A 24,010-nucleotide genomic window follows, 5' to 3' on the forward strand; every position below is an offset into this window, starting at 1 on the left:
TCAGAGAAACACCTGTCCTGGACCTCTAAAGGCCTCAGTGAGTGTATAATATCAATACGTGTCTTTGCTGTTAAGCAGAGTGACAAAGGGGAACCCAAGAGCAGACTCGGATGAGGAAACAGGGATGAATGAACCAAAATATGTATTGTTACACAGGGAGAAATGGAGTGCAGATCCGGGGAAGCTCGGATGAGTTGCAGAAAAACAAGATGTGGAGACGGAGGTTGGAGTTAGCTGAGTAGAACAGGGTAAACAGGTCCTGATGGGAATCCAAGGTAGTGGTGGTGAGTAAAATCCAGAGCAAGGTAGTTGGGTGGTGAAATGTGGAACGGGAGACAGGAGCCAGAGACAGACAGAGCAGTAAACTGCAATGAGAGGATAAACGGTGTCAGGCAGGGAAACAGGCACAGCAGAGTAACAGGATCTTGCATAATCATAMATGTCTAGAATCATGAACTGACTGAGCAGAGATTACAATCTGACAGAGCAGAAGTGGCAGGACTGAGTATTTGTAGAGGTCTTGATTATGGAACGAGTTGCAGCTGGTAGGGATCTGCTCTGACTCCAGCACACCTGTCTCCAACCAGGGAGAGGGAGAGAGTGTACAGGGGSAGTAACTGCAGGTCAAGAAGACACCGGATGAACACCAGRTRGCGTAGCAGGAGCAGATGTGACATTTGCATTTACCACAGAACTCAGAGAGCTATATTCATGTTTGATGATATATTTRTCTTCTTATTGATATATTCTTGCTGATATTAGAAATGAATAAACCATGATTTATCATGATTTTAACTGCTATCCCTATGCTCCATTCTAGRCTTTCTGTATGGGGCTCTCTGTATTGGAATGGCTGGCATAGCCTCACTAATGGGAAGTCTGCTGCAGGTATGCGATACAACAAAAGGAGTATGTCCTTCTACATAAAATATGTTGTCTTGATGTATGCAAYTCTAAAATATGTCTCTGTCTCCCCATGTAGGCAGCTATCAGTATCTTTGGGATCATCGGAGGGCCTTTACTGGGTCTCTTCTCACTGGGGATCCTCTGTCCATACGCCAATGCCACAGTCAGTACAGTCTCTTTAACAAAAGCAGGATTATCAGCATGCAACCAATCTAACTGTTAGCTAACCTCTCTGAATGTTTATGTTGAAGTGCTGATGTGTTATTTCTGTGTGTTCTGTGCTGCAGGGGGGCTTGGCTGGTCTGCTCTCTGGGCTGGTTATGTCTCTGTGGGTGGGGGTAGGGGCCCAGTTTTACCCTCTACCAGAGCAGAGCAGGCCTCTGGGTCTGACCACACATGGCTGGAACTTCACAACCGCAGCCGATGCGTTCAACTGGACCGCATCCCCAACAGAACCAGGCCTATACACTACAGTACTACAGCAAAATACAGCAGAGAGGTACRTTGTGGGCTTCAGTATCTTTGGTTAAGGACAGGACCGACTTTTGCTGTAGGGAACAAGTATATTGATATGGGCACAGTTAAAACAAAKATTTCAGTTAGAAATGTACTGTAGAACAGGAATAATTTTGTCATGTTAGAATAGCGAACTGCATCAGCTGTAAACAATATATGCRACGTTATAGCTGTTGAATGCCACTATGTTTGTCTCCCTTTAGACCCTTCCTGGCTGATAACTGGTACTTCCTGTCCTATCTCTACTTCAGTCCTATTGGGTCACTTACAACACTGGCTGTTGGACTGTTGGTCAGTCTACTTTCAGGTACTCTTCCCCAAATGGTAGTGTTGCTTCTTACCATATTACATGTTATGTCTAATTAACATRTTTTTCACACTAAAATGTGTCTCTTTTCAGGGGGTATGAAGTTGAAGTTGGAACCAAGGGTKACTTTGATGAAAGAAGATACAATGTTATTTTGCTTTTACAAGCTCTTTAAAGAAAGGGTAAGTGATATGAGTGTTTCAATAAATAACCTCCAAGACGTTCTCTCTCTTTGAACCACTTTCCTGTATTTAGCTCTCATCCATACCTAGGCCATGAGACGAGCAGGAAAGCTGGACCTCACAAAAAAACAGAGAGAACAAATGSAAACAATAACCCCGGCTTCTGCAATGTCCACGAGTTGGATTTCACAAAGAGCAGTCTTCCTACATAACATACTGATAAAACCATGACTTAACAGTTGCTCTTTCTTCTCATATTTCTCCAACCACAGTGCCGCTGTGTTTTCACGTGACTCATGAATGTCCTGACAGATTGTATCAATATCTCATCTATATCCTCATATTTCTATATACAGTGCCTTCAGAAAGTATTTTATTCCACACTTTGTTGTGTTACAGCCTGAATTCCCCCCCAAATCCTCACCTATCTACACACAATACCCCATAATGACAAAGTAAAAACTAGTTTTTTAGAAAAGTTAGCAAATTCTTTGAAAATGAAATACAGAAATATCTCATTTACATAAGTAGTCACACCCTTGAGTCAATACATTTTAGAATCACTTTTGGTAGGGATTACAGCTGTGTGTCTTTCAGGGTAAGTCTCTAAGAGCTTTGCACATCTGGATTGTACAATATTTGCCAATTACTCCTTTTGCGGTTCTTCAAGCTCTGTCAAATTTGTTGTTGATCATTGCTAGACAACCATTTTCAAGTCTTACCATAGATTTTCAAGCAGATTTAAGTCAAACTGTAATTCAGCCACTTAGGAACATTCACTGTCTTCTTGGTAAGCAACTCCAGTGTAGATTTGGCCTTGTTTTTAGGTTATTGTCCTGCTGAAAGGTGAATTAATCTCCCAGTGTCTGGTGGAAAGCAGACTGAACCAGATTTTCCTCTAGGATTTTCCCTGTGCCATTATTTGTTATACTGAAAAACTCCCCAGTCTTTACCGATTACAAGCATATTCATAACATGATGCAGCCACCATTATGCTTGAAAATATGGAGAGTTGTACTCAGTAACGTGTTGTATTGGATTTGCCCCAAACATAACTCTTTGTATTCAGGACAAAAAGTTAATTGCTGTGCCACATTTTTTGCAGTATTACTTTAGTGCCTTGTTGCAAACAGGATGCATTTGTAAAAACATTTTATTCTGTACAGGCTTCCTGCTTTTCACTATTTCAATTAGGTTAGTATTGTGGAGTAAACTACAATGTTGCTGATCCATCCTCAGTTTTCTCTTATCATAGCTATTAAACTCAGGTTTAAACCGTTTTAAAATTTCACCACTGGCCTCATGGTGAAATCCCTGAGCGGTTTCCTTCCTCTCCGGCAACTGAGTTAGGAAGGACACCTGTATCTGTGTACTGACTGTGTGTACTGATACACCATCCAAAGTGTAATTAATATGCTCAAAGGGATATTTAATGTCAGATWAWWWWWWTTACCAATAGGTCCCCTTCTTTGCGAGGCATTGGTAAACCTCTCTGGTCTTTGTGGTTGAATCTGTGTTTGAAATTCACTGCTGGACTGAGGGACCTTACAATTATCTGTATGTGTGGGGTACAGAAAGGAGGTAGACCCCAAAAATATTTTTAAACACTCTTATTCAAGACATGACAGCTTTGTTTTTAATTAATTTGTTAATTTCAAAAAAGATAATTCCATTTTGACATTATAGGGTAATTTCTGTAGCCCACTGACAAACAAATCTAAATGTAATACATTTTAAATTCAGGCTGTAACACAACAAAATGTGGAAAAAGTCAAGGGGTGTGAATACTTTCTGAATACACTGTATGTAGCCTACATCACATCAACTTGGAAAAGACAAGTAGAGTTAGGATTGTTAAAAATGAAATATCTTTGACTTGACTTGTTTCTCATTTATTTCAAAAATAGGGCTATCAGTGTTGTACATTTAAAATAAACATTCATTTGAAATAGCTGTGTCTCCTATTTAGATAATTMAATTACATTACTTTGTACACGCGATCAATACATTCTATCATGTATTATTTACAATTATGTACACAAGAGAACTGTAGTCATTTGAACTGTATGAAGTCATTTGGTTGATGTCATTCCACACTTCGAGGTGGGTCAGAGTGGATCATAACACTTGTCTGTAATATATACCTAACATTTGTGTTTAATTAAGGACGTTTGTGTTGCTAATAACAGTCTTGTTCATGGACGGCTAAACTAAAACTCGCACACTGAAGATTCAGCCACCAAATAGCTAGGCTATCAGTCTACCGGTCTGCCTATATTCAGCACGGCGGACAATTCTTCTTCGTAGTAACGCTTCTTCATGGCTCTGTACTTCCTCAGATAGTASAGGGCCTCCAGTTCCTTTATCACAAATTCCCCACGGTCAACTAGCTTTCTGATCTCCTTGGGGTCTGTGACATCTTTGTTCTTCATAAAGGCACTCTTCAGACGTTCCCTGAAGTAGTCTGCGCCTTTGGGGTATTCCCGTCCCAAAAACAGGAGCTGTCAATGGAAGAAGACAGGTTACCAACAATAATTCCAGGCTTTGGGGATTGTTTTGGAAAGAYAGCTAAATATTGCATGAGTGGAAGCAAATTTGGTGTGTGGGTAACAACGGTTGGGTGCATTGACAGCAGTCAGCGTTTAACGTACGTTCTTGTACAGCTGTCTAACSTCACTCCTCAGAGGGTTGGCCATGTCACTGCCTGAGACCGTAGCAGCCTTCACTACTGAGATGGAAGAAAAGGACAGAACAAACAGGTGATTTAGCATACAGCAGYTGATTATGTAAAACAACAGCTCAGAAATGGGCATATGTCTGATTGCTGTCACACATCACATATCCTGTGAGCCTCACAATCTTAGCTGTGTCATGCATACATTTTAGCTTTACCTTGGTTCACTTAGCAGGTAGGTTAGTTAACAGTGCAAATGGGCCACATTGCGACTAGGTCACAAAGCGAATGATTAGTTAGCTGGCTARATAATTGGCATATGCAATTAAACCAATAATAGCCTTTTGACATTGTGCTGGGAGACATACAAGTAACGTTATGTCTCCCAGCACAACAACGTCAACAGACAATTATTGTTCGAATCTTAGCTAATGAACGTTAGCTAAACACCCTCTGTTATAAAAACATCCATTGYGATTCATTCACACGATATAATCAAGATTCCATTACATTATAATGTCCCKTATCAATAAATCCTTGCAATTAAGTAGTGTCGATAGCTGGTTACTTCGCCCTTCGTCCACACGAGTTCAAATAGGAGTTAATAAACAAAGCCGTAAATCGTGTTAGATGTCGCAAACCATGGACGCGAAAAGAGTTGACAGATGTCCCAAAAAGAGAAGATAGTAACCAGTTTTCCAACAATTGTTATTTCATTACCTATATAGCAAGCTAACCAGAGAGTTATACAATTAATATTGTGGTTAGGTTGATATGTTTACAAGCCAAGTAGCTAGTTTCATAAGTMGCCAGCTGTTACTAGCCAGTGTAAATTAGATGACCAGTTAGCTAACGTTAGCTAGATAGGACTCAAGGTGAGCAAGTGACTGCAAATCAGCTTCCTTTTACTGCAAGCGTGCTGCACGTCTGTGTTGTGTTTCTACTTTGCTTCTTTCAGCCTTGCTACAACTAAATACTATTCCGGAGCGCCAAGTCTAGGACCAAAAGGCTCATCAACAGCTTCTACCCCCAAGCCGTAAGACTGCTGAACAATTAATAMAATCGCCATCGGACAATTTACATTGACCCCCCCTCCCATTTTGTACACTGCTGCTACTCGCTGTTTACTATCTATGTATAGTCACTTCACCCCCACCTGCATGTACAAATTACCTCAACTAACCTGTACCCCCGCACACTGACTCGGTACCGGTGCCTCCTAGCCTCGTTACTGTTATTCTTGTGTTACTTTTTATTATTACATTTTATTTTAGTCTACTCGGTAAATATTTTCTTAACTCTTATTGAACTGCACTGTTGGTTAAGGGCTTGTAAGTAAGCAGTTCACGGTAAAGTCTACACTTACTGTATTCGGCGCATGTGACAAATAAAGTTTGATTTGATATCTCCTAACTTTCTATTCTCTATGTTCTTTCCTTGTAAGCCACCCAAGGATGCAAAGTTAACTTTGTTACTGTTATGAATAGCATAGCTCTCTCTACATTAGATTTATGAGATATTAGACCTAGTAGATATAGGCCTAGCTAGCTAAATTGATTATAACATGTTTCAATGTCTACTCTTTAGTTATGTTTTATATATATATATCTACTCACTTTTGCAATGCGCACAAATTGCAAGCATACAGTAGCTTGGAAATKTGTTTATGATCACATTTATGTTCATCAAGTTGAATTGTTRATTTGGTTCAAGTCTGCCATAAAGAAAGGAGGCAAGCTCATTAAGGCTGAAAAGGAGCAACTTCAGAAAGAATAGGTGAGAAGACAAAAGGAAGAGGGTACTCTAGGACTTCTCATTTCATTCAATCAGAGCACATCAAGCATAACATGTCAACCCTGTTACCCATAGATAGGCTAGAAATATTTTTAAAACATTTAATTTTTTTGTGAAGCTTGCATTTCGAATCCCCCTTCCTGTTGCAAGCAACAAGTTACCATTGCCCCTGTCGAAAGGGGATTTATGGCAAATTTAAGACAAACCTCAAACCTGTTACGTCAACCCTGTTACTTTAATGGCACTTACTAGTCATTCGTTTTATTTAAGCCCTTGACATTATTATTATTATTATTTTTTTTAGAAAGTTGAACATGACAGAATGTTAAAATGAGGTGAAATCAATATTTTGGGGGAACCAAGTTACACTACCCAAAATGTTCTCTATTCATGGAACAACCCGCATACTGAAGATTCAGCTGCCAACCATCTAGGCTATCAGTCTGTCGGTCTGCCCATATTCAGCAGGCCTAACAATTCTTCTTCGTAGAAACGCTTTTTCATGGCGCTATATTCCCTCAGATAGTACAGGGTCCCCAGTTCCTTAATCACAGCCTCTCCACAATCGACAAGCTTTCTGATCTCCTTGGGGTCTGTGACATCTTTGTTCTTCATAAAGGCACTGTTCAGACGCTCCCTGAAGTAGTCTGCTCCTTGGGGGTATTCCCGTCCCAGATGCAGTAGCTGTCAGTGGAAGGAGGCAGGTTACTAGTGATAATCCCAGTGCTTTTTAAACAATCTTTTTGGGATTGTTTTGGACATACAGTAAAAGATTGCATGAGTGGAAGCAAATCTCATATTGAAAGTAGGTGTGGGTAACAACAACAAAGCGTGGGTGCATTGACAGCAGTCAGTCAGTGTTGAACTTACATTCTTGTACAGCTGTCTAACCTCTCTCCTCAGAGGGTTGGCCATGTCACTGCCTGAGACAGTATCAGCCTTCACTACTGGGATGGAAGAAAAGGACAGAAGATTCAACAGGTGAATTACTATTCAGCAGATGATGTAAAACAGCTCAGAAAGAAATATGCTTATGTCTAATTGTTGTCACATCACGTATCCTGTGAGCCTTGTAATATTTAGCTATCCGTGTGTCATGCATAGTGCATTTTAGCTCATTTTACCTTTGTTCACTTAGCAGGTAGRTTAGGTAACAGTACAAAGTCTGCGGCTAGGTAGCAACACTCTGGTAAAGCGAATGATTAGCCAGCTAATAGTAACGTAATTGGCTAAACACCCTCGGTTATAAAAACATTAATTAGCTTTATTATTAATCGATTTATTCACACGATATAATTTAGTTTTCATTACATTATAGCTAGGCTCCCTTATCGATAAAATCCTCGCAGTGCAGTGCTGAAMGCTATCTACCTTGCTGAAAACTGGCTACCTGGGAGCATTACGTCAAACAGCGCGTCGATTCCAGGGTCACGGCTAGAAGAAATCCAAYTTTTGTCAAATTAACATCAGATTTGACTTTTCATAGAAGGTTAGGATAAGGTTAGAAAAATGGTTCAGGATTAGATAAAATAAAAAAAATTAAATGAACTTTTTACGTTAATTTGACAAAAGTTAGATCCCTTCTAGCCATGCCCCGATTACAGCTGGGTTATTTTTTTTATTTTTATATTTTATTTATTTATTCATAATACAAAAATCAACTTACATCAAACATGTCTAGCAAACCAAACACAGGTATTAACAATGCTCAAACATACAAAAAATATCAATAAAAATAAAATAAAACACAAAATAAACTATTTAAGTGCAATTATATTCACTCTGAAAATATCTTATTATAATGATTCATGAAGATGTTATTCTTGTTGTTATTCACTAGGGTTAATGTTTTAATAAGATAATTAAATTCAATCAGAAAAATTGGTAATTTTGGTATAGAATTTTGGAATCTTTGTTTGTGTATAAAGTATTTGGCAACAAGAATAAAAAAAAATTACAATCATTTCAGTGGTTTTGTTATCATTGCAATAGTAACATATTATATATTTTATGTTAAAAATATAGCAAGTGTTCATAATGGTAAATAAGTACTTTGCAAGGTTTTCCCAAAATTCGGACACAAAATTACATTCAAAGAACAAGTGAGACAGATTCTCATCTTCTTTTCCACAGAAAACGCAGATATCATCAAATAGCCACAAATTTGGAAATCATAGAATTACATGGATATATCTTATGTAAAATTTTGAAGTGCACTTCCTTAACTTTGTTTGGTATACAGTATTTTGTAAGGCCTTAACCATGCATTTTTCCAGACAATGTCAGGAATAAGCATGTTCCAGAAAACCTTTCCTCTCGGTGTAAATTGGTTTTGTGAATGAAGAATTTGTCTTATATATTTATTACAACAAGATAGCTCAAGTAAGCSMACGCCTTCCAATCTGAGTTCTGGATAAACTTTGTGATCATTCCCAAAATTAAGATGACTTTTCATAAGTGTAGTTAGACCACTAGGAACGGCTTTRATCACAGAAATAAACTCTCTCCGATTACAGCTGGTTGAGGGACGAGCGTCGCATAGGAGTGACACGATCTGAGACGTTGCAGGCAGCCGACGGTGCAAGCGACTGCCGACATGCCGGTTCACATGCAAGTCGGAACTAGGAAACTCRGACATTTCCTACTTGTTGAGTCGTTGAATGCGGCACGCGTATTACTACAACCAGCTAGCAAGTCGGACATGTTAGAGTTTTATAGTTTCAACTAGCACATGAATGCGGCATGACTGATCTACAAAGAACCTTGCATCATAAATAACTACTCACTGGGAGCGTTTAAGTGGTAAGACTAAAGCAACCGACTGTAGAGGAAAGTCGAGGAGTGAAGTCGGGGGAGGTGCATCTGTGACAGCTGAAGGTCAGACACTAATCTGGTTTTCCAACATCAACACTCAGATTAATATGGCAGTGTTGCCATTGTTTATACGTTTTTCTTTATAATGTCGAAATAAACATGTTTTCAAACCCCATATCATACACTAACAAACTGAAATTATGTGTGTACTGTACATAGTACAATCAATTCATGTGAGGGCCTCAAACATCACATGAATTTGTCCACTTGTATACATTAATCATGGCAAAATTGGTTCCTGTTTCAATTATTTTCTTTGGTTACTTTTGCATGAGTCAACAACTAATAATTGGGTAACAATATACAGTAGCCTCCCACAATGCAGGCAATGGCTGCAGGATGAAGTTGGTGAAGAGCAACTGCAGAAACTTGCAGTGGGACTGCAGTCAAAACGTCATGATCACATGATTTTTGTGAAGTTTATGCAGTCGTCATGTAGGCAGAAGTCGGACAATTTTTATCCCCATTTTATTACATTTTTATTTATTTAATTGACATTTATTTAACCAGATAGGCTAGTTGAGAACAAGTTCTCATTTGCAACTGCGACCTGGCCAAGATAAAACAAAGCAGTTCGGCACATACAACAACACAGAGTTACACATGGAATAAAGAAATATACAGTCAATAATACAGTAGAAAAAGTCTATATACAGCATGTGCAAATGAGGTAGGATAAGAGAGGTAAGGCAATAAATAGGCCATGGTGGCAAAGTAATTACAATATAGCAATTAAACACTGGAATGGTAGATGTGCAGAAGATGAATGTGCAAGTAGGTATACTGGGGTGCAAAGGAGCAAGATAAATAAATAAATGCAGTATGGGAATGAGGTAGTTGGATGGGCTATTTACAGGTGCAGTGATCTGTGAGCTGCTCTGACAGCTGGTGCTTAAAGCTAGTGAGGGAGATATGAGTCTCCAGCTTCAGTGATTTTTGCAGTTCGTTCCAGTCATTGGCAGCAGAGAACTGGAAGGAAAGGCGGTTAACTTGGCTTTCAAAGACCTTAGAAAGACAGGGTAGGATAGATATAGGTCTGTAGCAGTTTGGGTCTCGAGTGTCACCTCTTTGAAGAGGGGGATGACCGCGGCAGCTTTCCAATCTATGGGAATCTCAGACGATACGAAAGAGAGCTTGAACAGGCTAGAAATAGGGGTTGCAACAATTTCGGCAGATGATTTTAGAAAGAGAGTGTCCAGATTGTCTAGCCCGGCTGATTTGTAGGGGTCCAGATTTTGCAGCTCTTTCAGCTATCTGGATTTGGGTGAAGGAGAAATGGGGAGGCTTGGGCGAGTTGCTGTGGGGGGTGGAGGGCTGTTGATCGGAGTAGGGGTAGCCAGGTGGAAAGCATGGCCAGCCATAGAAAAATGCTTATTGAAATTCTCAATTATAGTGGATTTATCAGTGGTGACAGTGTTTCCTAGCCTCAGTGCAGTGGGCAGCTGGGAGGAGGTGCTCTTATTCTCCATGGACTTTACAGTGTCCCAGACCTTTTTTGAGTTTGTGCTACAGGATGCAAATTTCTGCTTTATACAGCTAGCCTTTGCTTTCCTAACAGCCTGTGTATATTTGTTCCTAACTTCCCTGAAAAGTTGCATATCACGGGGGCTATTCGATGCTAATGCAGAACGCNAGTGTACAAAGAAGGGCCAGAGGTATACAGAGTGGTGTCGTCTGCGTAGAGGTGGATCAGAGGATCACCAGCAGCAAGAGCGACATCATTGATGTATACAGAGAAGAGTCGGCCCGAGAATTGAACCCTGTGGCACCCCCATAGAGGCTGCCAGAGGTCTGGACAACAGGCCTCCGATTTGACACACTGAACTCTATCAGAGAAGTAGTTGGTGAACCAGGCGAGGCAATCATTTGAGAAACCAAGGCTGTTGAATCTGCCGATAAGAATGTGGTGATTGACAGAGTCGAAAGCCTTGGCCAGGTCGATGAATACGGCTGCACAGTAATGTCTCTTATTGATGGCGATTACGATATCGTTTAGGACCTTGAGCATGGCTGAGCTGCATCCATGACCAGCTCTGAAACAGGATTGCATAGCGGAGAAGGTACGGTGGGATTCGAAATGGTCGGTAATCTGTTAACTTGGCTTTCAAAGACCTTAGAAAGACAGGGTAGGATAGATATAGGTCTGTAGCAGTTTGGGTCTCGAGTGTCTCCCCCTTTAAAGAGGGGGATGACCGCGGCAGCTTTCCAATCTATGGTAATCTCAGACGATACGAAAGAGAGCTTGAACAGGCTAGAAATAGGGGTTGCATCAATTTCGGTGTCCAGATTGTCTAGCCCGGATGATTTGTAGGGGTCCAGATTTTGCATCTCTTTCAGAACATCAGCTATCTGGATTTGGGTGAAGGAGAAATAGGGAGGCTTGGGCGAGTTGCTGTGGGGGGTGGAGGGCTGTTGATCGGGATAGGGGTAGCCAGGTGGAAAGCATGGCCAGCCATAGAAAAATGCTTATTGAAATTCTCAATTATAGTGGATTTATCGGTGGTGACAGTGTTTCCTAGTCTCAGTGCAGTGGGCAGCTGGGAGGAGGTGCTCTTATTCTCCATGGACTTTACAGTGTCCCAGAACTTTTTTGAGTTTGTGCTATAGGATGCAAATTTCTGCTTGATACAGCTAGCCTTTGCTTTCCTAACGGCCTGTGTATATTTGTTCCTAACTTCCCTGAAAAGTTGCATATCACGGGGGCTATTCGATGCTAATGCAGAACGCTACAGGATGTTTTTGTGCTGGTCAARGGCAGTCAGGTCTGGAGAGAACCAAGGGCTATATCTGTTCCTGGTTCAAYWTTTTTTGAATGGGGCATGCTTATTTAAGATGGTGAGGAAGGCACTTTTAAAGAATAACCAGGCGTCCTCTACTGACGGGATGAGGTCAATATCCTTCCAGGACACCCGGGCCAGGTCGATTAGAAAGGCCTGCTCGCTGAAGTGTTTTAGGGAATGTTTGACAGTGATGAGGGGTGGTCGTTTGACCGCAGACCCATTACGGATGCAGGCAATGAGGCAGTAATCGCTGAGATCTTGGTTGAAAAACAGCAGAGGTGTATTTGGAGGGCAAGTTGGTTAGGATGATATCTATGAGGGTGCCCATGTTTACGGATTTGGGGTTGTACCTGGTGGGTTCATTGATAATTTGTGTGAGATTGAGGGCATCAAGCTTAGATTGTAGGATGGACCCATAATGCAACACACTTTGGTYACCGACTTGACAAAGGTGATCGGCTCGAAYGTGCCCATTRTTATTTGTAGAGTCAGTCAGTGGCCCTGTTCAAGAGCATAAAACGGTGTTGTATCATGGTTAAATKTTGACTGACTGACTGATCTACGAGTAATATTGAATAGTTATTTACTACAGACTCGCCTTTAAAGMCGGCTGCAATGTCAAATGCACCCAGTTAGTCAGTTACAATTTACCCAATGGGTAAAATAATGGGCGTGTCCGACTTTGAAGCCGACTTTAAAGGCGAGTTGAGACTGACTGATCTACAAATCACCTTGTATCCTAAATAACTACACAATATTATTTGTAGATCAGTGGAGGCTGGTGGGAGGAGCTATAGGAGGATGGGCTCATTGTAATGGCTGGAATGGAATGAAATCAAACATGTCAAACATATGGAAACCACATTTGACTCTGTTCCATTTCTTCCATTCCAGCCATTACAATGAGCCCATCCTCTTATAGCTCCTCCCATCAGCCTCCACTATTGTAGATCAGTCAGTCAGTCCCAATTTACCTATGTTACATCACAGTTCTGACGTTCTCGCACACGGCCACTAGGACAATTGTGTATTTAATCCTCTAAGAAAACCAATGGTCCAAACATCATGTCTACCATAATTCATTCAAACGTTATTGAGGTTTTTACCCTTGTAGGRTGGCCAGAATTAAGGTAACTACTGTAAATCAATGGAGGCCAGAGAAAAAAAGTGGTCAAAAATCCTAGAGACACTTACACKGTTATCAAAACGTCACACAAGGGTAAACCTACACAAAACACGATCCTTATTTTAAGTGTTTCTAAAATCCCCTATGGRAAAAATGAWTGGGGGGAAAACGATTGGAACCATTWCCCTGTTTGACTRCTAGCTTTTATGGGTATTGTGACTATTAGGTGATTTCTTCCCTTCTCAGCTGTCTATCACGGACTCCTGGTTTCAGCCAATCGGTGTGCCCGAATGGACATTTKGACTCTGGCCCCTCCCACTCTAGCTCAGAGTGATCATCAGCTGAAGAGGACGCAAAGTTTTCCGTGTTTTTTAGAAGTGTTTTGTGCGTTCATCTGCAATAAGAAGTGATCTTGTGTTTCTATATATGTGTGTGTGTGCGCGCTAATGTGTCCTGGTGAACTAGAGTAGAGAATACAATTCTGGATATGGACAGATCTGCCTGGTTCTTGCCGGAACGCCTGTAGTGGGTCAGGCCAAAGTAGAGTCAGCTTAAGTTACTAGCGGGTGAGGGCATCTTCAGCCAACCGCTCAGACGGATAAAACTAGCCGTTTTTACACCTGTTCTTTTTCAAAGATTTCTCACAAAAACAAGCGTATCTCTGTGAAATGCCAATGAAGCACTGAGCGTATATCAAGCTTTTTATTTTCAAAGCCATTTACATTTAGCTTGTGTCATCCTGATTTAGTTTAGTTTGCGACCCGCGGAAACATCTTTKAAGACGACGACCACAAAATGTAAAATCCTCAAAAGATGTTACGAGAAACCTGCATTGCTATGTCAACAGAGCTCGGTGCTTATCAGRTGTATTTGGAAACGAAATCCGAGTTTTGGGATATAGTTTCAATAAAAYGTTAGAGAAGGAGCCCACTGAACGATTCAGAACATGAATAATCATATTTGTCTTTGTAAAACGGACAGAGTGGGTGGAGACCCTATGACCTATGTCATTGACCGTGTTCGAGAGCATCAAAACGACTGCAGGTGACTGCCGACTGACTCATCTACAAATCACATTTCATCATAAATAACGACTCATTATTATTTGTAGGTCTGTCACAGTTTACCCATAATACGGTTTTGATCCTCTTGAACACGGCCAATGGCTTACGTCAGAAAGCACGAGGATCATCACTCTTCCGTGACGCCATCTGATCTGACGTGAGASAATATGCACCCGATGTATCAAAAACAACTRGAAACTCGGAAAAATCCTATTTCCGACTGCAGTGCATTCAAAATAACTGAGAACTCGGAAAAAAACGAGCTCCAACCTGGAAAAATCGTTTTGAACGGTAATCCCACTCGGAATTCCATGTCGGCAACTCAGGCCTCTTTCTAGAGCGCAGACTTTGCGACYTGAAGGTCACTGACGTCATGATTTAACCTCGAATTTCCCAGATGTAATGAAAGCACAAAAATGTACAGTACATTATGGGTTTGAACCTCTCGAACACGTGCTTACATCGACCTGTGTGTCAAGATTTTGATTGTATGACTTAATTTGCCTTTTTATTGATGTTTTATTTTGATTGTATGACAAACATTTTTGAAAAAAGGGCATTTTAAGTTATACAATGAAAATGTAACTATGAGTTCATAAACAACGCCATAAATCGTTGTACATATCGCAAAGCAAAATATTGACCTACTGTGCGTGCGTTACCGTTTCCATGGTAACTTRGACGCGAAAAGAGTTGAAAGCTGACAGATATCCCACCAAGAGAAAATGGTGAGCAGTTTTCAAACAAATGTTAGCTACTTTATCTAACTAGTGAGTTAGAAAATTAATATCTGGTTAGGTTGTTAAGATATTAAGTAGCTAGATACAGCTAGTTGCATAAGTACTTGCTCTGGCAACAAACTGGCTACATCGCTAACGTTAGTTAGCTAAACCAGAGTTATCTCAGTAATCTAGCTAACGTTAGCTAGCTAGCAAGCAAGTCACTGCAAATCATCGTTCTCTTTACTGCAGGTGCTACTGCAATTGTGAGGCTGCTGCAAGTCTGTGTTTGTCTCTTTTTGCTTCGTTCAGCCTTATCTTGCTACAGCTAAATAGTCTATCCCCTAACTTTATATTCTGTATGTTCTTTCCTTGTTAGCCATCCAAGGATGCAAAGGTAACTGTTAACTACTGTTATGAAAAGCATAATATTGATTCATGAGAGATTTAACAAGCTAGGCCTAGTAGATATAGCTAGCTAAATTGGATATGATATCATGTTCTCAGTTTCTCCCCACCATCTCAGAGTTTAAGTTCTTTAGATAGCTATGTTCTTTACCTTCATACTCTCTTTTGTAATGCCCACAACTTGCAAGAATTCAGTAGTTTGTACATGTGTCTATGATCACAATAGATTACATTTGTTCATTAAGTTGAATTGTTGATTTGGTTCAAGTCTGCCCAAAAGAAAGGAAGCAAGCTCAGTAAGGCTGAAAAGGAGCAACTTCAGAAAGAGGAGGATCAGAGAAGACAAAAGGAAGAGGGTACTGGTCATTTCTCATTATCATTCAATCCATAACGAAACCTCTGTCATAGGCTAATTGTTGTATGTCTGTGTGTGCATTTGTACACCATTTGATCTGTGTTATTGAACTGCCATTTGTATTATAGATGCTTCAATAGTATGCACAGTGATACATCAGATACAGTACATGCTATTGAAGTAGCCCCATGAGTGTATGTTTGACCCATGACTCCTTCCCCCCTCTGCTGTGTAGAGGAGGCTCGACTCCTGGCTGAGAAAGATGAGCAAGAGAGGCTGGAGAGAGAGAGAAAGGAGCAAGAGGAACATCAGAGACTGGAGCTAAAGGTATCATTCATGGTTATTGGTGTGTTTGTGTACAGAGAGGGCTCTTGAAGTTAAACCTGTCCATAATGTTCTAATGAAAAAGAGTGATCATTGCTTGCTTTCTGTGACAGGACAAAGATCGCAGAGAGGATGAGCTGAACGAACTGCGTCATCTACTGGAAGAGAACCAGACTGCAGTCACCAAGTGGGAGACTGACTCCAGAGCGAAAGCCAAGGTGTGTGATTGTTCTAAAGCTCTAACTCTGGCCTGACTTTTGTGTAGTTACTAAGATATTAGCTATGCTAGTCCTAGCCTTCATGTTATGGTTTTACCAGACACCATGTCCAAGAGACTACCGTAATGGCCTTGGTAGATGTAGATAAATCAATCAGATGAGCCCCATTTGACATAGTTAAACACTGCTCGTTTTCTCCCTAGTGGGACAGGTACATGCGTTGTGACGGGAGTCCAGACCCGTCAGTCCAGCAGGAGATCAACACCTTCATCAACCTGTGGTGCGAGGACCCAGAGGTCCAGATCAAACCGGTTCTAAAGGAGTGTGCCCTGGCTCTACAGGTAGGTTTACTATTAAACACCAGGGTAACATTATGGAGACATGAAACAGGAGAAGGGGATTCTACCGGTTCGGAATGTGTCCGATAAGAACGCTCAATTTAGTTTTTCATTTGAAAACACTTGTTCCTTTTTGATCCCACTTAACGTGACTCTGTCAAGAGCACTTCTATTTGAGACAGGTATTGATCTGTATAAGGATTCTACCAAATGAATGATGAACATAAACATGGCTGCACTTCATCTCCGCCTGCAGCTGCTAGACGAGCTGGAGGGTATGCTGAGGGACCAGCCTGAACCAGCTGATGCCCTGAGGTACCAGGAGACCCTGCTCTCCATCCAGACTCTCATCCAATCCAAACTTGACCACAGCACTGAGGAGATACTCATGGTAGGGGTGCTGATGATGTTTAAGACATGCAGAAAACATGTCTGCCAGTTTGTTTAGGAAGCGACTGTATTTAAGTTTTGTAATGTAAGATGAGCATGTTTTGCTGATGTCTGTTTGTGTGTTTCTCCCTGGCCACAGTGGGCCAACGCTCACTCAGACATTGAGACGGGGAACATGCAGACAGTGGTCCAGGATGACATCATCACACTGTGTCTGTGGGCCAACCTTAACAAGAACCCAAGGCACGTCACAGACGTATGTCTGATTTTCGTTCTATTCACTTCAYACAAGTAGAGACTTTCTATCTAGTCTCCTTGCTACCAGTCTGTTTCTACTCAAACCCATTCTTATGGATGTGTTGGGTAAAGAAAAAACAGAACAATTTAGTATTTTCAAATTGTGACAGTGTTTCTCTCTCTGTGGCTCTCCAGGTTTAAAGGGTTCCAGTTCGAGGAGGTGGGGCTGGGCTTTGAGCTGCCCAAACAGCTGGCAGTCAGTGACGTCGCTGTGAGAATCCTCCACACCCACTACGACCACTTGTCTCACCTGGCCAACCTGAAAAGCCAGAACCCCAGCAGGATGTCCCTAGGCCTGGGGGCCAGGGAGGAACCCCTTCTGGAGGGAGAGACCCCTGTGGGGGAGTGTGAGGAGACGGAGGGAGATGGTGACAGGAGAGGGAGCACACAGCAGGGAGATGCAGAGGAAGAGGTGCAGTCTGTCAGAGGGTCTGAAGGCAGGAAGGTAAGCTGGAAACAAAAGGATGAATGAATAAAAAATAAAGTGACATAGGCTAACGTCTGTGTGCGCATCCATGTGTATGTGTGTCAGAGTGCGGTGAGTGTGATATCTATGAAGGAGGAGAGGAGGAGTGGTCAGAAGCAGCTGGAGGATGTGAAACAGAAGCTGGAGGAGAATGGGAGTCAGATAGATACAATGTTAGAGGGAGATGACTCAGGTGAGACTACAACTGGCTCAGAGGACAAAGTGGTCAAATAACATTCCCTTTATATATTTCACTGTTCTGTTTGGATTCTTTTTAGTGTCATGTTTAGGGTTGCAACATTCCTGGAATCAGGAAGGAATAAGTMGGAAATCCAGGAGTCCTTCAAACAAGATTTCTGGGGAAAAAATAGAATTTGGGGAAAGTTTCCAGAATTTTGCAACCSTAGCCATGTTACTATAAACACTGCTTGAGAATTAACCTGCCCCTTTCATTCCATATTGTGATTCCCACGTTCACCTGTACGTGTGTCCTGTCCAGGTGAGGGAGACTCCGCCCCTACCCCGATGGACCCAGTGATTGACAGCTATGAGGGTCAGGTGGTTGACCTGCAGCAGTACACGCCCCTGGGAGGAGTCTTCTACTGCGATGTCTTCCGTCTGCCGCCACAGTCCCAACAACTCAATGGATGGGAGATGAGAGAGGTGAACCAAAACCACCAAGTACAGCACCTATGCTGAACAAAAATATAAACGCAACACGTAAAGTTGTCTCACAACACAATGCCATAGATGTCTCAAGTTGAGGGAGCGTGCAATTGGCATTCCCTGCAGGAATGTCCACCAGAGCTGTTGGCAGATAATTGAATATTCATTTCTCTACCATAAGCCGCCTCCAATGTTGTTTTAGAGAATTTGGCAGTACGTCCAACCGGCCTCACAACCGTAGACCACGTGTAAACACGCCAGCCCAGGACCTTTACACCCGGCTTCTTCACCTGYGGGATCATCTGAGACCAGCCACCCGGACAGCTGATGAAACTGAAGAGTATTTTTGTCTGTAATAAAGCCCTTTTGTGGGGAAAAACTCATTCTGACTGGCTGGGCCTGGCTCCCCAGTGGGTGGGCCTATGCCACCCCAAGCCCTCCCATGGCTGCGCCCCTGCCCATTAATGTGAAATCCATAGATTAGGGCCTAATTTATTTCAATTGACTGATTTCCTTTGAACTGTAGGTCATGGAACTCGTTGAAATTGTTGCATGTTGGGTTTATATTTATGTTCAGTATAGTTCAGAAAGTGCCCTTTCTGACAGCAGTTTCCCTTCCTACAACTCAGTGTAATGTACTCCATGGAGTTTCACTGGGCACCCCGTCTGTGGGTTACTGAATGTGTAAACTCCTTGATAAAGTACACTGCTCCAAAAAATAAAGGGAACACTTAAACAACACAATGTAACTCCAAGTCAATCACACTTCTGTGAAATCAARCTGTCCACTTAGGAAGCAACACTGATTGACAATAAATTTCACATGCACACTTTTGAATGCTGGCGGTGCTTTCACTATAGTGGTAGCATGAGACGGAGTCTACAACCCACACAAGTGGCTCAGGTAGTGCAGCTCATCCAGGATGGCCTGCTGGAGGTCATTTTGCAGGACTCTGGCAGTGCTCCTCCTTGCACAAAGGCAGAGGTAGCGGTCCTGCTGCTGGGTTGTTGCCCTCCTACGGCCTCCTCCACGTCTCCTGATGTACTGGCCTGTCTCCTGGTAGCGCCTCCATGCTCTGGACTACCTGAGCCACTTGTGTGGGTTGTAGACTCCGTCTCATGCTACCACTAGAGTGAAAGCACCGCCAGCATTCAAAAGTGACCAAAACATCAGCCAGGAAGCATAGGAACTGAGAAGTGGTCTGTGGTCACCACCTGCAGAACCACTCCTTTATTGGGGGTGTCTTGCTAATTGCCTATAATTTCCACCTGTTGTCTATTCCATTTGCACAACAGCATGTGAAATKTATTGTCAATCAGTGTTGCTTCCTAAGTGGACAGTTTGATTTCACAGAAGTGTGATTGACTTGGAGTTACATTGTGTTGTTTAAGTGTTCCCTTTATTTTTTTGAGCAGTGTATATGATGCATTAATCAAGGGGACTAGATAACCTTGAGGAAAGTAACAGAACCAGCTTTATTTCTCTGAGTTAACATTGGTGTCTCTCGCCTCAACCCCCAGCTGTTGGACACAGGGCTGCAGCCATTCCCCTACCCCACAGAGCAGACTCAGATCCAGGGCTCTGCCTCCATGAAGCTGGAGGACAGTGGGGTCCTGACCTGTCCCCCTGTAGGGGTCACAGTCACCCTGCCTGACTCTGTCCTGTTCCTGGAGGACCCCCAGGTGGCCCGCTGGGACCCTGAAGGTGAGAGACACCTRGAGAACTGGACAGGCTCCACATGGGACTGATAGTGATACCGTTGCATGTATTTAACATATGCCAGAATCTGAATGTAGTTCCTACCTTGTGGGGGGCACTCTACCCMAAAAGTACAGAACTTTCAGATAGAAATGTGTGGAGTTGACATGATTCCCTTTTCTACATTATTGAGAGCCATGATGTCTAGTCAACACATCTAAAATGATCTGTCAATCAATAGGTCAGCACTGGAAGACCGACTGCATCAGTGAGACGTCGTACGACCAGGCAGAGCGGAAGATCTCGTTCAAGATGGACTCGTTCTACGCCTTCACGCTTCTACAGGACTCGTATGCCAACATGCCGTTCCAGAGCTGGGAGCTCAGACCACTGGGCCAGGACTCTGCCCTGCTCACCATCACCGCAGCCCTCACTGAAGTCAGCATCACCATCAAGGCAAGAACTCAATCTGTCATGCTTCATCTCCTCCATTGACACTGTTGGGTGCATCTCAACAGTCAAAAATGGCTTCCTCTATTTGTGAACATTCCTCAGTGATTCATATCTGGGGAAACAGTATTGTGGAAATCTAGCCAATGTTTTCAGTGGTAATGAAGGAAACGAGGCTATTATTCTATTGAGGCATTACCCAAATCCATGACATAATGCATCCTGACTCATCTCTCTGACAGGGCAGCAAGTGTATGCTCCAGTCAGACCAGGAGAGAGGACTGAACCACATCCTGGGCCAGTGGATGAGTCCCTCTGTACTGCAGAAAGCCATGGTCAGCGCCGGGGTCAACATCTTCGTCAACCAATACTCCGACAAATATGTCAGCGTAAACGCAAAGGTGAGTGCCATCAGCATACTGTGGATTAGATGATGCATGTTACACAAAGCAATRTGGGCACACAATTCATGTTGTTTGTAACACTGTTGAACCAAAAACCTAAACTCAGCAAACAAATAAACGTCCTCTCACTGTCAACTGCRTTTATTTTCAGCAAACTTAACATGTGTAAATATTTGTATGAACATAAGATTAAACAACTGAGACAAACTAAACAAGTTCCACAGACATGTGACTAACAGAAATGGAATAATGTGTCCCTGAACAAAGGGGGGGGTCAAAATAAAAACTAACAGTCAGTATCTGGTGTGGCCACCAGCTGCATTAAGTACTGCAGTGCATCTCCTCCTCGTGGACTGCACCAGATTTGCCAGTTCTTGCTGTGAGATGTTACCCCACTCTTCCACCAAAGCACCTGCAAGTTCCCGGACATTTCTGGGGGGAATGGCCCAGCCCTCACCCTCTGATCCAACAGGTCCCAGACGTGCTCAATGGGATTGACATCCAGGCTCTTTGCTGGCCATGACAGAACACTGACATTCCTGTCTTGCATGAAATCACACACAGAACGAGTAGTATGGCTGGTGGCATTGTCATGCTGGAGGGTCATGTCAGGATGAGCCTGCAGGAAGGGTACCACATGAGGGAGAAGGGTGTCTTCCCTGTAACGCACAGCATTAAGATTGCCTGCAATGACAACAAGCTCAGTCCGATGATGCTGTGACACACCCCCCAGACCGCGACAGACCCTCCACCTCGATCCTGCTCCAGAGTACAGTCCTCGGTGTAATGCTCATTCCTTCGACGATAAACGTGAATCCAACCTTCACCCCTGGTGAGACAAAACCGTGACTCGTCAGTGAAGAGCACTTTTTGCCAGTCGTGTCTGGTCCGGCGACGTTGGGTTTGTGCCGGTGATGTCTGGTGAGAACCTGCCTTACAAGCCCTCAGTCCAGCCTCTCTCAGCCTATTGCGGACAGTCTGAGCACTGATGGAGCGATTGTGCATTCCTGGTGTAACTTGGGCACCAGGAACTGCTGTCCTGCAGGTGTGATGTTCGGATGTACCGATCCTGTGCAGGTGTTACACGTGGTCTGCCACTGCGAGGACGATCAGCTGTCCATCCTGTAGCGCTGTCTTAGGCATCACACAGTACGGACATTGCAATCTATTGCCCTGGCCACATCTGCAGTCCTCATGCCTCCTTGCAGCATGCCTAAGGCACGTTCACGCAGATGAGCAGGGACCCTGGGCGTCTTTCTTTTGGTGTTTTTCAGTCAGTAGAAAGGCCTCTTTAGTGTCCTAAGTCTTCATAACTGTGACCTTAATTGCCTACCGTCTGTAAGCTGTTAGTGTCTTAACGACCGTTCCACAGGTGCATGTTCATTAATTGTTTATGGTTCATTGAACAAGCATGGGAAACAGTGTTTAAACCCTTTACAATGAAGATCTGTGAAGTTATTTGGATTTTTATGAATTATCTTTGAAAGACAGGGTCCTGAAAAAGGGACGTTTCTTTTTTGAAATTTATTTTGTGAAAACTACAGTAGGTTGGAGTGTAGAAACGTCTAATGCGGTATCTTTCTCCTCCCTTGTAGGACCCTCTAGAAAATCTGGTTTGGCTTAAATGGTGTTGAGTTGAAAAGCTTGTCATAACATTAACCTTTTCTCCAGGACCCTCTGATAGAACACGCTGTGTATGAACAGATGGCCCTGCTCTCCTCTGCCTTCGCCTTCTCCTGGAGCCAGTGGAACACGCAGTGTGGCCACGAGCATCTGGTGCTGCAGGTACACTTAGAGATGCATACTGTTTAAACACACTCAGAGTCCTTGGATAGAGGACCTCCCCAGAATAACAGAAATAGCTTCAGAATCAGGAAAGAGCTGCAGTGCATATAGGGGAAACACTAGACAGACTAGATTTGATCGAGATTCACCTCTAGTACTGACATTTCCATGCAGATGGACAGGATATTCACCCTACTATTGACACCTTCTCTCAAGTGTGAGAGCACCTAGCAGCCATCCCAGTGTCGCTGTGGTGTGTGTGTCGTAGAATTAACCTCTCTCCCAGGTGTGTGAGCACCTAGACCCAGTCCCGGTCCGAGAGGACTYGTGGTGTRTGTACCTGCTGGGGGCCCAGAGGAGCCAAAAGCTGAGGATCAAGGAACACAGTGAGGCGTTCTCTCCAGAGCTGGACCCCGGCAGCGAGTTCCACTCCACCTTCCTGCACATGCTCCGAGACGGCATGTCCCCCGCCGGACAGGAACGACGCTCTCACCACCTGTTCATCGAGGCCGTGCACAGACTGCTGCGTGTTACACGGCCTCTCACATACTCCTGACTACAGTAGATACTAGACCCCCAAGCTCTATGTAGGAGTAGCCAACAACCACAGATCTAGGATCAGATTGAACTATTCCCGATCATAACTTTAACCATTAGGGGAAATACGTGTATCAGGTAGGTTAGCGGCAACTTCAACCTACTCTGTGCGGAACATCGTGGGTATGACAGACTGCTCACTGAACTTTATCCCTTACAACAGATGGACCCTCATGWAAAACCAGTTTATTTCTGTAGAATAAAGTTCCTTTATTGTGTAAAGTTTGACTCCCTTTGGAACATACAAAAGTGGATGAATTTCATAAGTGAGCATGTAAAAACCATTTGTGTGAGTTTGTAACAAAAACAGACGCAATATAATAGATATACACATATCCCCACACAGTCTAATGCTGTCAATCGATAAATTAAAACATAAAAAAATTGCATTTTAATTGTTAAAATGGTGGCCTCTTCAGGCAACCGCAAATGCCATAATAGATTCAGAAGTTTACTATGAAATGTGTTTTAAAAAGTAAAAACGGCTAAATCCACTGTCCACGAGCAAGCATGTTGATGTCCATAGGATGATGGACCAACAAACGCTCAAAGGTGTGACGTGATTGGATAGCATGCGCTGAAGTCCACTACATGATTGGACAGCCCAATGCTGGTGTCCTCCTTGACTTGATCGGTCAACRTTGTGCCAACATTACAATCCCCCTTCCGTA

The 24,010-nt window shown here is 42.8% G+C and overlaps 3 protein-coding genes and 2 long non-coding RNA genes across 10 annotated transcripts; 3 read left to right on the forward strand and 2 right to left on the reverse strand.

Moving 5' to 3' along the window:
• Positions 1–831: 831 nt before the first annotated feature.
• On the forward strand, positions 832–1,405 carry LOC111951348 (uncharacterized). The gene is made up of 3 exons (XR_011474024.1): positions 832–888; positions 983–1,069; positions 1,194–1,405. It is a non-coding gene; the product is annotated as an uncharacterized lncRNA (long non-coding RNA).
• A 228-nt stretch (positions 1,406–1,633) lies between these two features.
• On the forward strand, positions 1,634–3,541 carry LOC139022949 (uncharacterized). Its single transcript, XR_011474025.1, has 3 exons — positions 1,634–1,729; positions 1,823–1,911; positions 1,985–3,541. It is a non-coding gene; the product is annotated as an uncharacterized lncRNA (long non-coding RNA).
• Positions 3,542–3,781: 240 nt separating this feature from the next.
• On the reverse strand, positions 3,782–5,554 carry LOC111951566 (electron transfer flavoprotein regulatory factor 1). 2 transcript variants are annotated; one of them, XM_023969738.2, is made up of 3 exons: positions 5,096–5,554; positions 4,563–4,636; positions 3,782–4,412 (listed from the first exon to the last, which is right to left on the reverse strand). In XM_023969738.2, the coding sequence occupies exons 2-3, from the start codon at positions 4,605–4,607 to the stop codon at positions 4,167–4,169; spliced, it is 291 nt and encodes a 96-aa protein (XP_023825506.1). In that variant the 5' UTR covers positions 4,608–4,636; positions 5,096–5,554; the 3' UTR covers positions 3,782–4,166. The 2 variants fall into 2 exon arrangements, with proteins under 2 accessions (XP_023825506.1, XP_023825505.1); XM_023969737.2 differs by having other exon boundaries at positions 4,563–4,639.
• Positions 5,555–6,466: 912 nt separating this feature from the next.
• On the reverse strand, positions 6,467–14,573 carry LOC111951456 (electron transfer flavoprotein regulatory factor 1). 4 transcript variants are annotated; one of them, XM_023969550.2, is made up of 3 exons: positions 14,494–14,573; positions 7,250–7,326; positions 6,467–7,063 (listed from the first exon to the last, which is right to left on the reverse strand). In XM_023969550.2, exons 1-3 carry the CDS (start codon positions 14,534–14,536, stop codon positions 6,818–6,820), a joined length of 366 nt encoding a protein of 121 aa, XP_023825318.1. In that variant the 5' UTR covers positions 14,537–14,573; the 3' UTR covers positions 6,467–6,817. The 4 variants fall into 4 exon arrangements, with proteins under 4 accessions (XP_023825318.1, XP_023825321.1, XP_023825320.1 ...); XM_023969553.2 differs by lacking the exon at positions 14,494–14,573 and adding an exon at positions 7,751–7,812; XM_023969552.2 differs by lacking the exon at positions 14,494–14,573 and adding an exon at positions 7,691–7,798.
• On the forward strand, positions 8,936–23,635 carry dnai7 (dynein axonemal intermediate chain 7). 2 transcript variants are annotated; one of them, XM_023969547.2, is made up of 17 exons: positions 8,936–9,256; positions 13,406–14,951; positions 15,322–15,339; positions 15,619–15,706; positions 15,941–16,032; positions 16,143–16,247; positions 16,451–16,588; positions 16,842–16,976; positions 17,115–17,218; positions 17,408–17,717; positions 17,805–17,931; positions 18,238–18,401; positions 19,926–20,109; positions 20,345–20,559; positions 20,796–20,954; positions 22,629–22,742; positions 23,029–23,635. In XM_023969547.2, exons 2-17 carry the CDS (start codon positions 14,949–14,951, stop codon positions 23,296–23,298), a joined length of 2,226 nt encoding a protein of 741 aa, XP_023825315.1. In that variant the 5' UTR covers positions 8,936–9,256; positions 13,406–14,948; the 3' UTR covers positions 23,299–23,635. The 2 variants fall into 2 exon arrangements, with proteins under 2 accessions (XP_023825315.1, XP_023825316.1); XM_023969548.2 differs by lacking the exon at positions 15,322–15,339.
• The last annotated feature ends 375 nt before the right edge of the window (positions 23,636–24,010 follow it).

This window comes from Salvelinus sp. IW2-2015, linkage group LG24 (genome assembly GCF_002910315.2).
Source record: "Salvelinus sp. IW2-2015 linkage group LG24, ASM291031v2, whole genome shotgun sequence".
Lineage (NCBI taxonomy): Eukaryota > Metazoa > Chordata > Actinopteri > Salmoniformes > Salmonidae > Salvelinus > Salvelinus sp. IW2-2015.